Here is a 21193-nt window from a genome sequence, read left to right as displayed (position 1 = left end):
ATCTTTGTTGATCCGTTCTTCATTTTTGACCGTCTTCCGACAGAAAAAATTAGATACCCGCTAATGTAAACTTGAAAATCTGACCGTCTTCCGGAAGACCCAGAAGACGCCCTAAATCCGCCCCATATGATATGGTCTGGATACTTGCAGACTGTCACATAACAGCGCATTCAGAACAGATATGCAGTTCAAATATGGCCGACCCACTTAAAATGCCTGTTGCGTAATCCCCGTGGGGAATCTTTTCAGTGTTTTATTGGGAGTTAAGCAACAAGCTTTTAGTGGGTCGCCATATTTGATCCGTGGAACCATTAGTACGCTGTTCTGAAGTTGATTAGTAACGAATCCAGGGTTATGGCACCGGGGATAGGCTAGTGAGAAGATTTTTTTTATTTTCTAATTTCATTTTCTCAATTTTAATTTCTTTTTTATGGGGGGAGGGGGGGGGGGGGCTAAACGCTCCATACCCTTTTCTGCATTTAAATGAGCACACTAGCCTTTACTATTTGTCTATCAGATGTTTATTTGCACAACCTGACAATTATAGCTATATCTGGAACAGAGGAAAAGTAAACTTCACGAGACACACATAAAGAATAATCCTATAACATCCGTCAATAAAGCTCGTTCCACGCCCTACAGCAACTGAATCTTCGGTAAAGGTCGAGGATTAAAAAAATACTGAATACAGGTTCCCGCATTGACATATCGCATGCCTGCAGACAACAGTACAGGGAATTCTAATTGCTTTTGTACCATTTCAAACAGTCAATTACCATATGTCTTCGCCTGCATTTTTCTATCGACAACTTCATCATGCCTTAGCCTTCATTTTCACCTTACGCTCGTTGGCAGGACGCGTTAATAGTGTAGAAGGCATATATGTATTGCTGCTTTGTCATTTCTGAAGCCTCTAAACAATAGCGCAGGCTATTTTAATTTGCTGCTCTGACATTAAAACCTACAACAGTTATTATTGATTGTTCATGATGGTTGAAAACGGATCGTCACGTGATGGGTCGCCGCTAGGTCAGCAGACGACGCAAGGTAGCAACCTCACATTCAATACCCACACAATAAATTCTTTGACGCTAAAACGAGGCTCTGTAAAGGAGAACGTCGCTCAGCATCCAGCGCTCTTCCCGCCTTGTTAATAATATTATTAGCATACGTAGGACAACAGCGCGATCCAACAAAGCGGACGACGCCGTGCAGTGAGTGACAATATTCCAATCTTACTACCACTACTACTAATACTACCACTACTACCACTACTACTACGAAGTCAACGACAAAACTCCAAAAATGCAGAAGTGCTGTTTCTGTTGCAACCTTCGCCAAGGAACGATTACAAGTACGATATATTCTCTGGTAAGTGTATATGTTTATGACACCTGCGCATTTATTGTGTCCAGTGTTTGAAATGCACACCAAGCCCTTTACCGCAGAGCAAGAGAAAGCTTGAAAACTAGGAAAGGAAGACAGATGAATGTCTGTCCTTTCTTCAACTCGTGAAATTCTCGGGTGACATTTGGTGGCATTCTGTGGGAGAGTGTCACATAGGCCCTGTGGTTGACCTGTGTTGCATGACCGAATTTGGATATATTACATATAACAAAATGGTCTCAAGTAAATTGTAAACCTATATTTACTTAAAGTGATCCGAGGGTTCTGATGTCTCTAAGCGGGGATATTTCTGCGCGCTGCATAAAGACCCCAAACGTCGTTGGATTATTCAGCGCCTTGAGAGGAATTTGATTGACCTACTTACTGGTTATATACTGAGGTTATCGGTGTCTTTCTTTAGGGGTTTTTGTAATGCAAAATGCTGCTTTTGTTGGCTTTTCACCAAGAGTCTGCTGTATGCGTTGCCTTTACTTTCAAACGTTGTTGTTTTACTACAACGCACTACCTAGTACAAAAAAAGTGAAAGCATTTTCTCTTTTTACGTGTCATTTTCTTTATTTCAGAGAAATATTATTAAGTAAATGAGAAATATCAATAAAAAAATACAGTCCATCATCTGATGACTGTCTCGACAGCGACAGAAAAACGTAGGACCGGTTAAAATTTACGTGACATCACCAAACGACCTAATTACTTACACGGCGATAGTCGGAGTAAAATATTCAGCCATCGCCTGTTCACAGAAATAAGGCCAGCGGAATATTTCATCTCGGGCATGGGAGTGGGGGGGGGGGGGGGGGAGGGTTGACAGGAAGCAGCGACGTTCCACCGGCTGCAGACAGCTAAATTATTGTAAAATAATATCGTAAGTCTTGCGAGGCCATTGAAACTTGATTCCGATCCAGACTCGTCTCTGTGCTGGAATGCATTGTCGGCGTTACACATCCGTAGATGTCATGGGGGACTTGGCACCCTGATGATTCCCACTACATGCATAAGACAAATGTACAGATTGATTTGTTTTTTGTTTTTTTTTTTTCTACTAGACGATTTATCCATTACTAAACGACTTAACTACTACATGTAGCCCTAATACACCTGACGTCAAAAGTTCTATATTCATCTCATGATTTCTGATTTCACTTTCACTCAGAGAAAAACAACCAGATACAAGAGGTTCAACTTTCAAAAATCCACAACTCGTCTTTATTCTTAGTTTGCTCAGAAGTTTGCTTTGTCATGTTATTATATCCAGATCTCAAAATACAGCAGTGATATGAAAGATGAACCCAACACGAGTCGCGATCGTGCTGGCGACTCCATTTAAGTAATTCGAGTTATCTAACAACGTAAGTTATCTAAGCCTTGAGATAATTTCCTGGATCTATACACGAATAAGTGACGCAGCATTCACTGCAAAACTCCATTACGTCCCGTGGTCTGCCATCTTAACAGTGTAACGGGAACACGCATTTTTAGCAAGTATGATAAGAGATAAAAAGTAAAGAAAATAGGTCAACCCGTTCCTTGACGTCAATTGCAGGGAAAGCTCTTTGTTAAACAGTGTTTACAGAAACGAAAATAAACACTCTCGTCATAAAGAAAGGCCGTTTCTTAATGTTACTTTTACCGGTTGGAAATATGACCGCTCGCCCTTAACCGGTTAACATTGTATTGCTAAGATACTAGATCGTGGTAATTAGTCTACCTATGTTGATGAGAGTTTCTTAAAGTGTATATCCGCCGTAAAAGACTACGATGTTTCTGAGATTGGATACATTCAGAGAGCTCAAGACTGATATCATAGATGTTTTTTAGTCCGAGAGAGAAATTAAGGACACAAAAGTACATTTTACATGCATAGCGTTAAAATTGTACACGCTGTGCTTTGGGAAATAAATAATGACAACCGCCAACAGATACGCCGTGCTAGGTCTTCTGCAGTTCTATAATATGTGGAAATGCGTTTACTTTATACTAAACGTGCCTCTCCTGAGTATCACATTTTCGATCATACACGTCCTAAAACGCTTTTAAACTATCGTTTTTCGCGGGGATTCATCCCTAATGTCTCCTTTATGAGATGAAATATTCACGAGCGACATCCGCGAAGGTCCAGTTGTGTTGACCGCGTATAACACGGCGTTTTGAATGCAGGGCTGATAGCACGGCAGATAGAACCTAGAGGCTAACATAAATATTAAAATGCAATCAATAATGGCATGCGAAACATCGGTGTAAACGATATGGCAGCGGAGATGTCGCCTGAATCTAGCAAATGTATCACCGCTATCATACTACCCTGCTAGTGGATGATATATGAATGTTGTTGGCGCACGAGATGATGAATCGATAGATTGATATCTTGATTATGTAGTTCAAGTACACTGTACATGCATCTTATGCTAGATTTTGAAGGTACCGTACTATATAAATAAAACGCCGCTTATTCTTCTTATTAAGTAAAAGCACTGATTCTGAAACTGAATTTTTGATGCAGGTCACAGGAATCAATGAGATATTGCAAAGCAGCGTTTTTAAAGAAAAATAGACAGACGTTTGATGGAAAATAACCATAATACGGAGTGTGCAGTTTGTGTGGTTTTGATCAAGTTCACATTTCTGTAAAGTGGATATTACTTATGTTGAAAACCTCTCATTTTGTGGTAAGCACCATAGCTGTCTTCTACACGCAATGTCAGATAAATATTAGTACATATATATATTTTTCTATAGACCGTGATGCTACAGAGTGGGACGGGAGAGACATTTTAACAAATGCACACCGGTTATTCAGAGCACTGCTACAGGGCTGTCATTGCTTTTATTATTATCCGCCTCGTAGGCTTCAGATTTCTACGTACTTCGTTGCAAGGTCAAACCTACTAGGGTGCAGCTCGCTGGTGGGAGGTGACCGGTATGGTCGGAACGCACGCCAGAGAGCTTAGTGAACTTGGTCACGTTTTAGCAACCGCCAAGCACGCAAAATCTTCCCTGATAGCCGAATGGTAAAATCAATATTTTTCTCCTTATATAAAAATCCTTTATCTATACCCAAAATTTTATTGAGCCCTCGGCAAAAAAAATGACTGTCTGGTTTGAAGTGATCGTTTTTTCGAGCTGACGTGACCCCCCCCCCCCCCCTGGTGATTGCCGTCCGCTGCTTCCCTGATGAAACTCTTAATTAGACTACTGTATGATATCTGTTATGTTTGCCACAAGCCCAAAGAAAAATCAATATGTGGAAAAAAGTAAAGTAAATTGATGCTGTGCATATCGTGTAATTTGTTTTTCTACGCGGTAACTCGTGCAAACAGATGTGGAAATTACACGGTGTTTAGCGGCTTACTGAAAGCAGTAGGTTTTATAGAAGGCAGGGCTTTCAACGAGAGTATTAACGAGGCTGGGTGGTCTATGCAGCGTCTATGTACACATGCTATTTTGCCAGTGAAATCACACCAAGAAAATTGCAGAGTGACAGTCATTATATCTAGCGGAGACAGTGGAACGTCCGCGATGACAGGGAGAGAGTGAATGTGTGTGTATGGGGGGGGGGGGGGGGGGCATCTTCGGTGCATAAAGACTCATAGGACCCAGTTTGGTTATGTATAATGTTACAAATAACTAAAGATGCCACGTAAAATAAGCGATAAGAGCCTCCAGAAATGTGCAAAATAAGAAAGGTAGGGCCGAAATTAACGAATGCGAAATTTGATATGTGAAATGTACTTCTGACGTATTTAAGTCCATTTCTAACCCTTCCTGAAAATTGTTATCAAAATTCGTCCCTAAATATTTAGTTAGGCCGATAACTAATAAACCAACTAAGAGTAACATATACCCTCCCTGGTGGAGATAACGGGTACGAATTGCCCGTGGTGGAAGCGACTAGCCTGTTAAAAAGCTATATGTCTTACCAGCAATATCACAGGTGGTCAAGACTGACCACCTGATCTTGATGTCCAATGAAAAGAACAACCGTGATGACCCCGTGAGAAAATCGATATGACACCAGCATGACAGCGGGCTACCTTTTATCTGTATTAAACAATAATGTCTTATTTATTACCTTTGAAAAAAGCTCTGGTCATGAGTCAAAGGTCACGACCGAGTCAAAGGTCATAGATTGATGAATGATAGGGTACATTGTAATACAACAATACCAAGAATATAATAGAAGGTTTCGAAAGTTAGGATGAAGATTTGCGGGTATTGGAATTTGTGTCAAGTTTATGATTTTGACGGGAATTGTCTGGGCTGATTCGTTTAAGATTCACCTTAAGATTCAGACAGACAGACGGACGGACAGACAGACAGACAGACAGACAGACATGGCCCTTTCTTCTATGCTCCCTGACACTGTTTATCTGCTTTCCATTCAGTACATTGAAGAAAGCATAAAACTTGCATGTGATATCATGCGCTTAGATACTGCAAATACCGTATTATCAACGTTGTCTTCTGTTTTTTGATAAACCTGTTTGTGATATTTGCCATGAAATAGAATTTGACTTCACATGCGAACAACGGAACGCTTTGAGCCCTTTCTATACCTAGATCGATCTAGCAGGATCGACCCATCTCCGGGAAGTTTTTCGCTAAATTACATTCAGATTAAGCGGCTCTGATGTTTGACACGCTGAAGCTGTTATGTCTGTCTCGTCTTTTTGCAATCTTTCCGACACCTCACGTCACAAAAGCCATCCGTACATCCATAGCAATACTAGGCAAGTGTGCCTGTAACATTTGGATTGACAAGAAAAGCAATCAAAACGTCTACTTCTGAGAATTAGTGCTTAAAAGGTTTTTATTATAATCGCACTGAAGGTGTCCTTTGAGAGGAATAAAGATACTATGAAGCTTGTATGGAGTTTCGTGTTAAACGCAATTATACTGCATTGCCTATGAAGTTTATGAAGCGAATGGTGCTTAATGGTGGGTTAAAGTGATTGGATCTTGAGTGAATCACTTGAGAATCTATTCTAAAGTCCATCAGTCAAGAGAATCATTACTAAACGCACGCTATATCATAAGATTAAGTATTTTTGACGACACCCCGCGTTTCTGATGTGTTCGCCAGTACGTATTGTTAGGTAAAGCTATTCCAGCAAGAAGTGGTGTTTTAAGTTCAGATCTTTTATCTGGAAAAAAGTTAAAATTGCTACTTCTGCGGTATCCATTAGTAATAGGTTGAGAAAAGAACCAAAATGCCAGTTCGTGAATGTGCCCATTTTTATTTTTATATTATAAACTTTTATATTACAGACTTTTACATGTTAAAAAATTCAACATTTTAATATTAACGTTAAACCATATTTTATTATGTGCTGTCCATCTAAGCGTGGATCAGCAGCCTGTATCTAAATCAGTAACTCTCAAAGGTATCAAAACAATAACCTCTTCCAGGGTCACACATGGAAATGTTTACGAAATATTCACAGATGTGTCTCTGGTTAATTCTTTATACGCTTCTCTACTGTTAAAAAGGTGCACATAATTAGTCTTCGGCCCTTGTATCAAAGGTATCAAAACAATGCTGTAAAAACCATGTAGATCTTAAATCCATTAGCTGTGCTTTGAAGCTCTTTTGGTGCTCAGTGTCCTCGGGCTTTTTGGCACACATCGCGATAATATATATCGACCTTGACCTTCTGTGACCTCATTAGGGCAGCTGCACTAGAATAATTATATGTATAAAGTACACAACTTCTGGTGTATCATGCGCTTCGAGTTTCCAGAAATCTTTCTATGTCATTACTTTTTTTACTCTCGTGGGAGATGTTTAATTTATTTGGTCTCTAATGCGTTCTAAGAAAATATCACTGGACTAAAGTTTACACTTTTTCTTTTGATTGGCTTGGTTTTGTTACTTCTTTCTCATACACGTTCTTCAAATGATCGTTTGTTTTCACTCCTCTCTCCCTCATGCTACGTCTTGTACTGTACAGGGGATAAAATCTATAATTCTGCTTACATGACTAACACATCAATCATTGACAGAGCAAAACGCTATTATACACAGTGCATGTACATCTATCACAGACACTGACTTTTGCAGCGTGGATGAGGAGCATACGTGCAGTTCATTGAACAAGCTACATGTACACTAAGTCAAATCAAACATCGTCGTCCTTTCCAACTCTGTATCGATCCGCTGCTGCCGAGAGGGTGTGGCGCCAGAAAGTAAAAAACACGTTTACACACAGTCAATTGTTCAAAGCGCTCCGGGGTGGATCCAATTGCAAGTGTGGTACATTATACATATATACCTGCACTTGCCACGTTTACACATATTCTTGCTGCAAACGAAGACCGAACCGGTTGCTCTTCTTTTTTACACAATAAACGATTTTGACAAAGACAGCAGAATGCCATTAGGCTATAGAATCAGGCTTTAGTATATTGAACCAAGGAAGAAGATAGGATTGAACTAAAGTGTTAGTGTTCGGCTGTTGTAGAAAATATTTTAAAACGTGCCCCTAATCCTTGGTATCAGAAGTAAATATATATGTCTTGACTTATAGATTCACAGAATTTTAATTTTATATGGTAAACAGTGCCACCAATTTTCCCCGCAGGCGACCGAGTATGCTCTCGTGTGACTTTTATTTTACACGAAGCATTTTAATCAATCACAATGTATTGCTTTGTAGTCATGTTGTAATGCAATATTTATTGCAATTGATACTGTTACCGGTACATGTACCTATTTTGTCGGCCACAATCATTTCTATCTTTATGTTTATTAGATTCTAGTCGACAGCAATAGTGAATGCTTTCAGACGCCTGACAGACTCGAATCGCATGTTTCACATTTATAATACCGTATGTTTTATAAAAGTCTTTTTATCTTCTGGAACAGTCTAATGAATAATCTGTTGTCATTTATCATCCTTTTCATGTAATTGTATTTTTGAATTGGGGTATTTCAAGCGTTATCACTACTAACTGTAATGATTATTTACGATAGACCAATATAGTATAATTTTTATTATTGCAACCCTGCAAATGTATAGATTAACTTGCCTTTTTCTCAGCTAACTAACAAAACAACACAAATTCCCATTAGCTTCTTGCGAAATTGATTATCATTAATTTATCACAACTTCACCCATTCAAAAAGACGGCCCTATTGGGGAGTGCAAAGCACTAGTATTCTAACATTAATTGCATCATGATAAAACTACACAACGGACAATGTACGATAAGCGAATAAGCTGGAAAAATCAATTATAGCGCGGTACTCAGACAAACGATACTAGGAATACTTATGCGGATGGTGTCTTAAAGAGGTCCACGTATAACCGTAAGCTGGTCTAAACTGATTGATAAAAAAATAAGTCTTTAATGCAAGTGAAGAAAGAATAACGAAAACGAAAAATAAATCGTTGGAAACGGTATTAGATAAAAATTTGGGTTTGAGTCATAATTTTGCCGTAAATCTTCTATCGCCCCTCAAAAAAAAAAAAAAAAGTACATAAAGATAACTATAACCAATTGTTAGAAACTACTGCTAGATAAACATTCAGTTCTGCGCCCTAGGTTCAGCGTACAGTGAATCATCACTGTGCTTTTATGAGCGACAGATGATTACTAGGAATTCCCTTGTGAAATGGCACAATAATTTTAGGCTGAGAGGTATTTCTGGAGATCCTTTAGAGACCCGTTAAAGGGATTTCAAACCATATTGTATTGATTATTATAAGCACAACATGTATTTCGGATAAATTAATGTTAGACTTCTTGAGCAACGACCACCACATAAACGCGACCAAATGTTTCGGCTCTGACAAAAAAATAATATGGAAATTCTACGAGGCAGGCCATGAAGTTCCAATATCATTTTGAATTATATGAAAGCACTTTGCTTTTTTTCGTTTGAAATCAACACTTGCAATTTGTAGTCTGTTGGGTAATGCCCTTTGGGGAAAAGAGCCTTGTGCACTTGATGCGTATGAAGCACTATGGATATTACAATCTGGGAAACAATTAACGTGAATTCACAGGAGAGAAGAGGTTGAATATCAAATGGCATCCTTCTGAAATTTATGCGCTAAGGAAGTCACCATACATGCATTTAAAACATTTGGAGTCCGGCTGAAAACAAACGGCCCTGATTGATCTCTGCGGCAGAGTCTTAACACATGCCTGTTGAAAATTCTAAGAGACTACAAAACAACCGCTACACTTTCTGTAAAAGTGTTTAGTCATTGATGCATTGTATTGCTTAAATTATGCGACCCTTTTCAGTTATCTATCTATTAATTTTTTTGTTAAAAAACTACGTTAGTTAGAAAATTGCAAGGCACATCCACCCGCGTTAGACGTGTAATTCATTGACTTGAAATAATTCCAAAAATCAGGCTTCTGCTGAGGTCTTCAATAATTCCCATAATACTGGAATTTATCAACTAACAAATCGTGAAAAGATAGAAGCTGACATATTAAGAACATATTAGGAGAAGCACCGGACTAGAGAAACCATCAAGGAAAGCAGGATGGAGGGTAGCAGAGCGTGTGGCGGGCAAAGAACAAAATGGTTCAAGAGCTGGATGGGGATGGGAACTGGGGGGGGGGGGGGGGGGGGGGGGGGGCTGGGTGAATTGGTGATGGATCGAGATGCCTTCAGTCATAAGTCATCCATAAGCTGCAGGCGCACGATACCTGACGACGACGACGATTAACCAACATCCATCTGACATAAAAAAAAAAAAAACGGTATCGCTGTTAAAAAGACCATTTGTTACTATGTATCTGAGTAATGAAGCGGATACGCGGATCCTTCTTATTTTTCGTTCACATTTACCATGTTGCAATTACACGAAAACGATATTTCGGATGAATGCTAACTCTGTTCATGCCACGATTCTTTTAGAAAAAATGATCGTATACTTTGTCCTTCTGATGCAAGAACTGACTCACTGGCAGGACAGTACTTTGGGCCATGACACACTGTTAATAAACTTAAAAACAGCGTTTGTCAAGGAGGATAGAAAAGAAGTTACGGGACACAGTGGCAAACTTTGATGCATGTATTCCTGCCTTATTAAATATTTTAAAGTGTACTTTAATTATATCTTAAGTGATTAACAACGAACCCACTAATGTTAAATGTTTGCTAATATTGTGATATATACCAATATACGATTTATCTGTTAACATTACTGTATCTATGTCTTTATGCCTTTGTGTGTGTTTTTCGACAAATTTTCATCGCCATCTCCACGTCATGCTGAGGGAGTAGAGCGTCCATTGAGGCGTCAAATATGAAAACACGTAAAGTTATTGATCCCATCCAAGTTACACGTCAGGAATAATGTATACAGAAGCAACGAGTCATTTTCAATAAAGTTATCCCATCATATTTACCGTCGTTAAGTTGCCGGTGCTGTGCTATCCATCATTTATATACGCCGCTTGGGGTAATCAACCGTCAGCTGCAGTGAGAAACTTCGTTAAAACAGCCGAGTTTACATTTATTGGTCCAATTTTGTAATGACCGGTCTGCTTGGTTATTCAGGTTATTTGTACTCTGATGGTGGTTTCCACCAATAAGTAAACTGACACAGACTTTTTGGTGGAATTTCATGACGTATTTTAGTTCAGTAACCCTCTGTTTCAGAGCTGTTGACTCTAAAACGCAAGCATCCTCTCATTCATGTTTCTTTCAATTTGTACCACAAATTATTTGAAATTTTGATTATCAATTGTAATTTGATTCCTCTATCTCTGTTTTCTAGCAACATCAGGTAGGCATATTCATAATGCACTGTACAAGAGATTGCAAAACATAACGTGCATCTTGCCATGATGTTCCACCTCACTGTCTTGATCTAGATAGTATTTAAATTTTGGAAATTTATCTGCAGAAATTTATGAAAGTCATTTATCTTTTAAGAATTCAGAACAAATGTACATCTACAAGACGGTAGTAACGCGAGCTGTCAATTTCGTCCCGCTCTCCCTGTGCTGTGGCTATTGGTGTGACGTCACTTGTGTGGCGTAAACATGACGTCATGTAGGCATGTGGTGCAAGCGTCGTGAATTGAAGCAAGTCGCATCGAAGAGGGTTTATACCAGCTGGCGCCAAACCGCACTTATTTGATAAATCTTATGGTTACAATGTTGCTACATTGTCAAAAGATCGCGTGGAAAATGTTTTGATTTTTGAGATTGACATTTTCTGTGGTTGAGTTATGAGAATGCGAAGAAATATAATATCGTTAAGTAGTTCTGCAAGTGCACCTGAAGACATATTGATACGATAAGGCTAAACATTGTTAGTTTCCCTAAACGTCTCTCATTTAGACACCCAGGGCGGTTTTTATATAAAACATAAAACATCATATTAGAACTTAAGACATAGACTGCCAAAACACCAGAAAATATGCTGATTACTGAAACGGCAATCGATCGATTAAAGTGAAAATTCTTCCAGGCACGCGACGGCAAACATCAAGGGACACACAAGAGTGTGTGCAATGCTTTTCAGAGAGACTCTTATTGCAGATGTCATTTTGCAGACGCCGACTTGGGGGGGGGGGTCCAATAGAAGAAATATCCAAGATTTAGGCAATGGTGCCCTGCACACATAAGCAAGTTCAACGAAAAAAATACCCTAATATTTATGGTTGTCTTCAAATTCCAATGAAACAAGTCACCCTTTTTTTGTTGTTGTAGCGGCCGTTATGGATCCATAGACTCTGAAAATAAGAGACGCGTAAAGATTCTCGAATCATTGGATGTGTTCTTGCAAAGCGCAGTCCCAAATGGTGTTTTCGAACCTACTTGGAATGCACCCTGTACCACTGGGATTTATGGCTAGTTATTGTTTTCCAGCCCAAGTCCCATGCAATAAAAAAATGCTGATATCCCTCAGACCTAGGACATGGCGTTTAGTCGTCTCGTTATGGCTTGACCTCCGCCATATTTCAGCAATTATTTCTAAGATTCGATTGGAACCTCGGATTGTTGCCTGTAGCAGTAAGAACGCAGTAGGAAAAAAGGTCGATGTCTTTCGTATCTTTCTGACACAAATGGCCGTATAAATTGACCTCCAATTCCCTGGAGTCGAGCAATTACAGAGAACGTACAGCAACGATCTGCGCGGCCATTCCGACAACGGTTGGGACGTAAATGGCAGTGTGCTAGCAAAGAAATGTCCTTCGTTCCCTATTACTTCTATTACAGTGCAGGAGACGTTCGCCCCTTATGCCAACCGCCAAGGTCCGGCGTGACAGAAAAAAATGATAGTCCTAAGAATGGAAGTCCGGGGTCCCATTTGATTAATACAGGTTAGGGTCAGTCAAAGTATTGGGGTTAATATATGGCACGAATATCACCTGTACAAAATAATGGGGAACGGACTACGGTACCTAGCGGACTACCATTCCTGTCACAGTGGCTTACCCTAACATGTAGTAGTGTAATCATAGGGGACCCCAAATTTCCATTCCTAGAACTACACACCTATCACACCTATAACACAGCTGGCGAGTCACTGTGTTGGCTTAAGGATCAGGCGCTTGATTGCAATTCCACACTCCGAAATCCCTTTGTGATCTTGCCCATTTCTCATTGAATGTGGTTTGTAAAGTAAACTGTGTATTATATATGAAAAGGTAAAACTTAGGATTACATTTACACGGGCGCCGTGCGATGAAATTGTCCGTACGATTTTTTTTTTTGAAATTGTAAGGAGCTACGGGCTACGCCGAGTGTGTCTACATTACATGGCCTTAAATCCGTGCGATTTCGCTAAACGTCTCTCATTTAGTGGCCACCTTCTACCTCCGCTCAGGCGCCGTACGAAAGGGTATGACGGGCAGTATACATGCACCGCACAGGCGTCGCATTTCAAATTTAATCTAGGCTCAAACTAATTGAAATTTCATTCAAGTCTGTGAAGCACATAAGGGTTAGTTTTTTTTTTTTTTTGGTTGAAGTGGATCCAAAATCCGTCTGTTCGTCAGTGTAATGGTAATTATAAAAATATGCAAATGCGTTTCTTGCATCTTGCATATAAAACACAACACCATAAGAAAAATGCCACAGTTGCATAATGTTAAGCCATTCTCGTATGTGAAAAAAAATCTCGTGTGTGAATAAAAAAACGAATCTGATTCGTAACCACAGATAACTCCGTGAAGAAGGTCTACCAGGTTTTGCAATAACGCTTCAGTTGGTTCATTATTCTTCATTTTGTCCAGGCAAGTACTATGTCAATCTCAAGTGAGAAGAAGTAATCGATAACAAGTCTACAGTATGAAAGCTATCCATCAACCACAACGTGAAAAGTAATACTGATATGAGCTTGGACGCGGAAGGCGATTCCCAGCTACATGTAGGTTGCAGGATACCCTGCGTTGCAGGGCCTCTTTCGGCCAGTACACCAAACGGTGACGGCGACTGAATGCTTGTTATACGCGATAAGCCAACTTATGAACATCAGGGTGACAAATGTGGGCATTCAGGCCCGTAGTCAACAATTTTAAAAGGGGGGTTCTTTTTCTGGAAAAGTGGACCTTTTTCCATAAAAACTTCATGAACCTAGAGCAAATGTTACCCAGAGTGGACCTTATCCCAGCAAAAGGGGCAGTTCTTTCGAAACCCCCCCCCCCTCGCCCCCCCCCCCCCCCCCCCCCCCCCTGGCTACGGGCCTGGCATTACAAATAGGATATACATGTATAACATCATGTATTGTTGTAGTGACGTTTCCGTTGTTTACGTCCTTCCTTATGTTGGAAAGATGCTTCAAGGCTCCGCAGCCATGTTTCTTTTTATTATAAAGCATACGTTTATACAGTACATGTAAGGCTGTCATATCTCCCGTTTAGTTGATATGCAAGAAACAAAAAACCCTTAAAGAAGCTGTGGCGAAAATTGCTCATTTTCACAAAGTGAGAAGAGCCTAAGATTAAATGTACAATTTTCAGGCCTGCTTGGACGCGCGACAGGTGAAAATAAAACTGATAACGTGGCTTTAGTCAAGATAGATTGTGCAATGGTTTAATTTAAGTGCTTGAAAATAGCGTTTGCATTTGTTAGTCATAAGCATGGTTCGCGGAAAACTCAGGGAGATAGTCGGGAAATAAATAGTTACATAGATAAGTAGACAAGCTCCATGTTAATACATCATTTTTCTTTTTGAAGCTTAACTAAGGAAATACGATACAATATAGCCTTATCTCTCAAATCCCTCTCTCTCTCTCTCTCTCTCTCTCTCTCAGATGAAATTGCAATCTTTTACTTTGTTTCAAGGGTTTAGGGTGGCAGGGAAGGCTCTAATTCATTTACGACTGAGAATGCCATCTATCGGTGAAACACATCGACAGTATTAATTATTTAGCAATTGCGCTGCCAATACATATATGTGCTTATACAGTCAAACATTTTCAATTGTTACAATTGTATTTTGTTGTTTTAATTCTTAATCTTTTATATTATGTAAACCTCTAAAGTAAGTCTGTAATTTACTGCTGTAATTCTCAAGTTTTTTATGTTAGAAATGTAAAGTGCTTTGAAATAAGAAAAAAGAATGCGCTGGATAATAATAATAATAATAATAATAATAATAATAATAATAATAATAATAATAATAATAATAATAATAATAAAATTATTATTATTATTATTATTATTATTATTATTAGTATTAGTATTATTAAAAGAACGTTGCTTGTTGCTTTAATCTGGAATTACAGTGTGATTACAAATTATAGTGTATATCGCTGTAGGATCACTCTCAAGCATTTATCTTGGATGTTGAAAATAAAATCTCATTTAAACCATGCAGAATATGGCCTAACGGCATCAAACTAATTGTATAATATCTTTTATTTTCAGATTTTGTCGGGCATCGTACTCGCCTATATGGCATATGTGATCTATTTGGGTAAGGGCCTGGTAAAGTCATCGTTACTTAACACGCTATCATCTACCCCTCTATGTGTTGGTAAATTGGTGAATTTGAGAAAATGTCTGTTGAAGCGGTCCAGGGCAAGGTTTTGGTTAGATTACAGGGTCAATCACATAAATTAACGGTTCAACATTTGATATTCGATGTTCTTTTCTTGTGAAGCAGTGTATTTTTAGAAAGAATCGATTTTTGTCAAGGTCCTTTGCACATTGAGCGATACACTTTGCGACAATGTTCTACTACCGGTACACTGTGAAATTGTCAGTTTGTCGGTTTTGGACACCGAATCTTGCTCATACAGGAAGAGAGAGGGTCCGGTGTTTCTTTAAATTTAATCTAACACATGCCACTGTAATGACTAATTGAACGAACGAACAAGCGCGAATGAATGAATGGTTTTGCAGGAATTTTTAATGTCAAGTACTACTGGTAGGCTATCTGTATGTGTAACGCTCATTATGCAATGTATGCTTTTGAAGTTTATACTTACATGAAAATATATGTATATATTTCGAAGAGCTAATTCTTTGCCTATATTTCAGTCGAAATAGCCAAACAAACGGTTAACCAGGCCTATCGAGACCTGCAAGGTTTTGGAGATGGAGGAATGGACACTTCAATGCTTGTGACACTGCCTGCCATTCCATTGTACGCCTTCACCGGCTTATATGGACTGTGGTTTATCTTCAGTATAATCGCCATGGTGGGAGTGTGCACCGTAAGTGAAATACGTGGTTTATCTTCAGTATTTTTGTCATGGTGTGCACCGTAAGTGAATGCATGGTTTATGTTCAGTATTATCGCCATGGTAGGGGTGTGCACCGTCAGTAAAAGCATGGTTTATCTTCAGTATTGTCGCCATGATGGGGGTTTGCACCGTAAGTGAAAGCATGGTATTAAGTTATATATTATTTTATTAACCCTCATTATTTAGTTATTATCAATTTAATGTTTAATTTAAATATTTTATTTAGTAAACTCTGTAATTTATATAAAAATAAAAGACTTTCTCTTCTTACATCTCGTAGGATGAAGTTGTCTTTTCTTTACAGTAATAAAATCTGTTACATAAATAAATAAACACATAAATAAAATAAAAGTAAATTTAAGACAAAAATGGTCCACTGTGCGATTATATTTCATTACTATTTAATTTTTTTTCAGAAAGTACGTGGGATGCTCTTGCCATGGGTAATAGTCACGGCAATCATCAGTGCGATTGAAGTCGCTTGGATCGTCTTAACTTTTCTGAAAGTTGGTGAGTCAATAATGCACTTTGGGGGGGGGGGGGGGGGGCATGTTTTACGTGAAATCTACCGAAAGTCGACTGAGAATCCTTTAAATCTTTCTCTATGTACCATATTGGATTATAATTTCAAAATTATTTTATGAACACTACCTTACATGCGACAACACACAGCCTGTTGAACATATTCAGAAATGTAAAACTCTCAATTATACATTTCAGGCTTTGTTTTGGTGTTCTTCATCATTCTTGGAATTATGGCCATTTTCTTGGCACTAAACGTAAGTAAACTTTCCTGGTCTTTACTACCATGTATTTTGTACATACATTGTTCTAACCTTGTACACAACACGCACGCGCGCGCACGCGCGCACACACACACACACACACTATTTCATCAGTAACTTTGAACAGTGCACTGAACATGGACATGATGCATCGTAGTATAGACGCAGTGTATTCAAATTATACCCACATATATCATAAAAAGATCAGTTGTTCATTTTTGTGAAATAAAGTTCAAACTAGATCAAATTGCTTAAAACTGAGATATCAGCCTTGGTGGGTGGACATACACTGTATATGTATATGTGTAGAATCAGCACCTGATGACACCTGACGACCCTTAAAAGCATACTACCTGGACACATAAAATCACCAGTACTTAACTTTAAAATTCCTTCAAAACCATTCATTCATTCGGGCTTGTTCGTTCGTTCAATTAGTCATTACAGTGGCATGTGTTAGATTACATTTTTTAAAATGAAACATGATTTGTCAAGTGAAAAGCAAATATATGACAATCATATTGATTTAACTGCCTTCTAGATCTACGCAATGGTTGGTGTCTGCTTCTACTTCCGAGAGCTGGGAGTTTCTGCAGAACAGGTAAGCTATTACACTGACTCTGGCATACACGTGGTGTAACTCGTCTAAAACTTAGCCTGAAATTACGCGTACATTTGCTTAAATATACCCTAGTTATACACGTACCTCTTAAAATAACGCGTGTTATATATTAAAAGGACACATGCATTGTCTGTTATAATATAACTGCATGGACTGAAGGATATACCCTGCAGACACGTCACGTTCGGACCACGTGGCTAGCATGTTGCTATCACATTATAACGTCATAGCGATGGATTAACCACGTGGTACCAACGTGACGTGTTTGCTGGGTAAGCAGTATGGAATCAATAAGACCGTGACGTTGTTAACAAGTGGCATGAATACTTTATTGATGACGCTTAAGCCTCTGTTTTATAGTTTTGTTGTATTGGTATAGGAACAATCAAAAATAACCTTGTGTTACTGGTACGTCTTAGGAAAATATAGTAATTTAAGTGCATGCTTACAAAAACACCATTCTCTGCTACTAAACTAAAGGCACCGGTGTCACAAAAATGGAGATCCTAGTAATGGAAGTCAGGGGACCCATATGATTAATACAGGTTAGGATTAGTCAAAGTGTTGGAGTTGGTATATGGGACAAATGCCACCTGTACAAAGTAGGCCTAATGAGGAACGGACTGGTTCCTGGTGCACAACCATGTCTGTCACCCCGGTACTGCGATTTGACTGTTGAACCATAATTGACATTGAACCCGCATTTGTGTCAGTTCCCTGCGGTTTTTCTGCAAGTGAGTCTCGATTTCATGGCCCCGTATCTCGAAACAGAATCGGTTATGGAATCGAGACACTAACGCACGTGCGCTACATAGCGAACCTTTCGAGATATGGAGCCCTGACTAACCCCAACACAGCAGACGTCAGGTCATCCAATATGGTACGTGACCCTTTAGGTCGATGACCTACTGCTCGGTTGGCGACGTCGGTTAAAGCTCGCTTAGCACCGTGTTCTCCCTTGAATCAATCTTAACGAATGTTATCATTGTCGTCTTTCAGGCTGGTGGGCAGCAATTCATTCCACTGGAGCACTCGGCTGGTCAGCCCCAAGGGATGTACTACCCCCAGCAGGCTTCCGCTCCCCCAGACTACAAGGAGAAAGACCAGCCCCCTAACTACTAACATCCGGGTAGTTAAGATGGATATCACATGACGTTACGTCTGGTTAAGTTGTCGTACGTAATAAGCCTACTGATTGAAGCAGATTGAGTCTTCGGTTAATTTTTACACTTACTTCACACACAAATCACGAGTAATAGTTTATAAACTGTGGAAAGTGAATACAAGTTATTGGTAATTTTCAGCCAGAATTTTGTTCCCCCAAAGAACATGTATTAGTCAGTCATTTTCATTGTAAAACAATCATCTGCCGTTTGTGTGGGCGCCCGGTAGCATTCGGTCAACTTCGATACAACACCATATGAGGAGTGAACTAAGGTAGTACTTATCCCTAAGCAGTGACGTCAGTGATCTCTTTCTGATTGGGAGATTTCTACATGATCTTCAATTTGATGTGAATTCGCTTTGGTGTGTATACAGTTGTAGGTACACAAGGACGTATGGTACTTATCGTAAAAGGGCAATGTTTGCTTGGTTGTTGGTTTATATGTTTTTGGAGTGGCCATTTTAGTGGATTTGAGAAACTTTTAAGGTGTAGTAGGCGACATTTATGTCAGACATACAGCTAGTTTTTTTTATTGATGGGTAACGTAGATATAGGTTGTTTAAACGATTTAAGAAGTTCTTTATAAAAAGTACATGTATATATGTGCACACGGCAGTTTGGGTGACAGACCGACTGAAAGTTAACAGTGTTCTGAAAATGAAAAATGAAAAAATTAACCTTACCTTTATGAGCAAGCGTAGTCAGAATTCATTAGACCGTAAGATGACCCATCTATGATTGTTTTTACTTTTAAGATCTAAATATGTACCCGAAATCTCATTCATCGTTATTTGCCCATCTTGTCACATAGATTGTTAACTGCAGACGATAATCTTCTGTGTAAAGATTTTTTATGGTGCTTCAACTTTCCAAATAGCAGCTGCATTTACTTAATTTTATTTAATGTATATTTTAGAAACTACCTTAATCATTTCCCAAACTCAAACAGACCATTACAACGAACCTTTTGAGTTAGGTGAAAGTTTTATACAAGCATATTTTTTTGTTTTTGGATTAGTCTTATGTATGAGTGTTTGGCCGTACAGTGATTTGGATTTCCTGTATAACGCATTTTAAGGAAGCGTTTTTTAGGGAACAACCCATATCTGATCAATTTTTGGATGATATATTCTTGGATATACTTTTTGTATGATATAGGGACTAAAATTTTCTTATTTTCAGGTTTTTCTGTTTATTTTCTTTCAATACAAGAATGATGTTGGCAAACACGGCAATTTAGTACGTACAAGTGATTTTTGGTCAGGAACATGGTTTTTACATATATTAGCCTGTTCATTTCCAAAACAAAGACAGAATACTTATGATAGACTTACTTAACATCAGTGACGTGATTCTACAGGTACGTGAAAGTCTTAAACCTAAGATCTCACAAGATTTATACCCGACAGTACCCGTGTTAAACCAGAATCAGATTAAACCCCAAATATGTATGTCTTCATTGAAATAACGTTTTTAGACAATACCTAGACTAAAGGACCCTTTGTCACCAATAAACTCTGACCAAATCTTATATTTCATTCATCAAATGGGGACCACGTATTGCTTAACTTTTGAGTAGAAATTTATGGAATTGGTATAGTATTCTTGTCTGCAGTGATTTGTAGGATTTATCAAAGTTTACCCATTATTACTCTTTCATAAATCAAAACTTCCATATTTTCTTAATGTTTTTTTTTTCAATATTTGTATAATCGGGATCTTATATAGGTATTTTGAAATATTTGTAAGTTTGCTGTTTGAGTGGTACATGTAAAACAAATGTAACATTGTGCAGAAAATTTCCCTGGCAGCATACACTCTAATTCTCTTTATTACTTGAAGCGAGATATTTTTCATAAACTGAAATATCCATTGGTATCGACTACTAGTACATTGTATATTAGTAGGAAATTTTGCTCTAATCGACTTTAAAGATTATTACTCACTTACGAAGTACATTTGTGCGCACATGGTAGGAAACTTAGTCATTTATTATTAGTATGTTTTGATCAGAAGTCTACACTCTCTACCAGGATCACAGATCAATTTTTGCACTACATATATACAGATGTCTTAGGTGAGAAAAGTGCACATTATTAATATGCGGCCTTGGGAGAGGGTAAGCAGATGCACACATGTATGTTTGCCGTTAGAACTCATTCGGTACTGTTGTTATTTCTCACGCGACATTTGATGCGAGTGCCCTTTTAGTAGTTCAAGTACAAAACGTTTGGCTAACTAATGTTTGTGGTCACGATAGCTGTCTAAATACTTTATAAAACCCGTACAACCGAATGTCATTATTTTTTGTGGCATTTGCACTATGCGAACGAAAGAGAATTGAAACCAGGTCAGTCCGTAGCTTTATTTGATCTATTCAAACATTATACCATTTGAAATTTTAACACTATATAAATTTCCTTGGATTTTACATTTGTATGTACAATTTCGCCGATTTGTAATAAAGTATGTTGTATAAATGTGAATATTCTCTGCAGTTTGATTGGGTTGTTTTTTTATCGGTTTAGTTTTGCTTTCGATCACCCCC

At 38.5% G+C, this 21193-nt stretch overlaps 1 protein-coding gene across 1 annotated transcript; it reads left to right on the top strand.

Moving 5' to 3' along the window:
* Positions 1 to 1115: 1115 nt before the first annotated feature.
* Positions 1116 to 21131, top strand: LOC106177959 (uncharacterized). Its single transcript, XM_013560917.2, has 7 exons — positions 1116 to 1371; positions 15253 to 15301; positions 15868 to 16043; positions 16490 to 16583; positions 16794 to 16852; positions 17400 to 17459; positions 18480 to 21131. The coding sequence occupies exons 1-7, from the start codon at positions 1306 to 1308 to the stop codon at positions 18600 to 18602; spliced, it is 627 nt and encodes a 208-aa protein (XP_013416371.2). The 5' UTR covers positions 1116 to 1305; the 3' UTR covers positions 18603 to 21131.
* The last annotated feature ends 62 nt before the right edge of the window (positions 21132 to 21193 follow it).

This window comes from Lingula anatina, chromosome 10 (assembly GCF_051362555.1).
Source record: "Lingula anatina isolate TDL-2025a chromosome 10, LinAna3.0, whole genome shotgun sequence".
NCBI lineage: Eukaryota > Metazoa > Brachiopoda > Lingulata > Lingulida > Lingulidae > Lingula > Lingula anatina.
Note: the sequence above shows the minus strand (reverse complement) of the source record. Positions and strands in the feature narration are given on the sequence as shown.

Bases quoted from the DNA above. Each gene is read 5' to 3' on its own strand.
- LOC106177959 (XM_013560917.2), top strand. From the start codon at position 1,306: ATGCAGAAGTGCTGTTTCTGTTGCAACCTTCGCCAAGGAACGATTACA. The intron at 15,302-15,867 runs GTAAGGGCCTGG...CCTATATTTCAG, and splicing joins GGCATATGTGATCTATTTGG to TCGAAATAGCCAAACAAACG. The intron at 17,460-18,479 runs GTAAGCTATTAC...GTCGTCTTTCAG, and splicing joins TGGGAGTTTCTGCAGAACAG to GCTGGTGGGCAGCAATTCAT.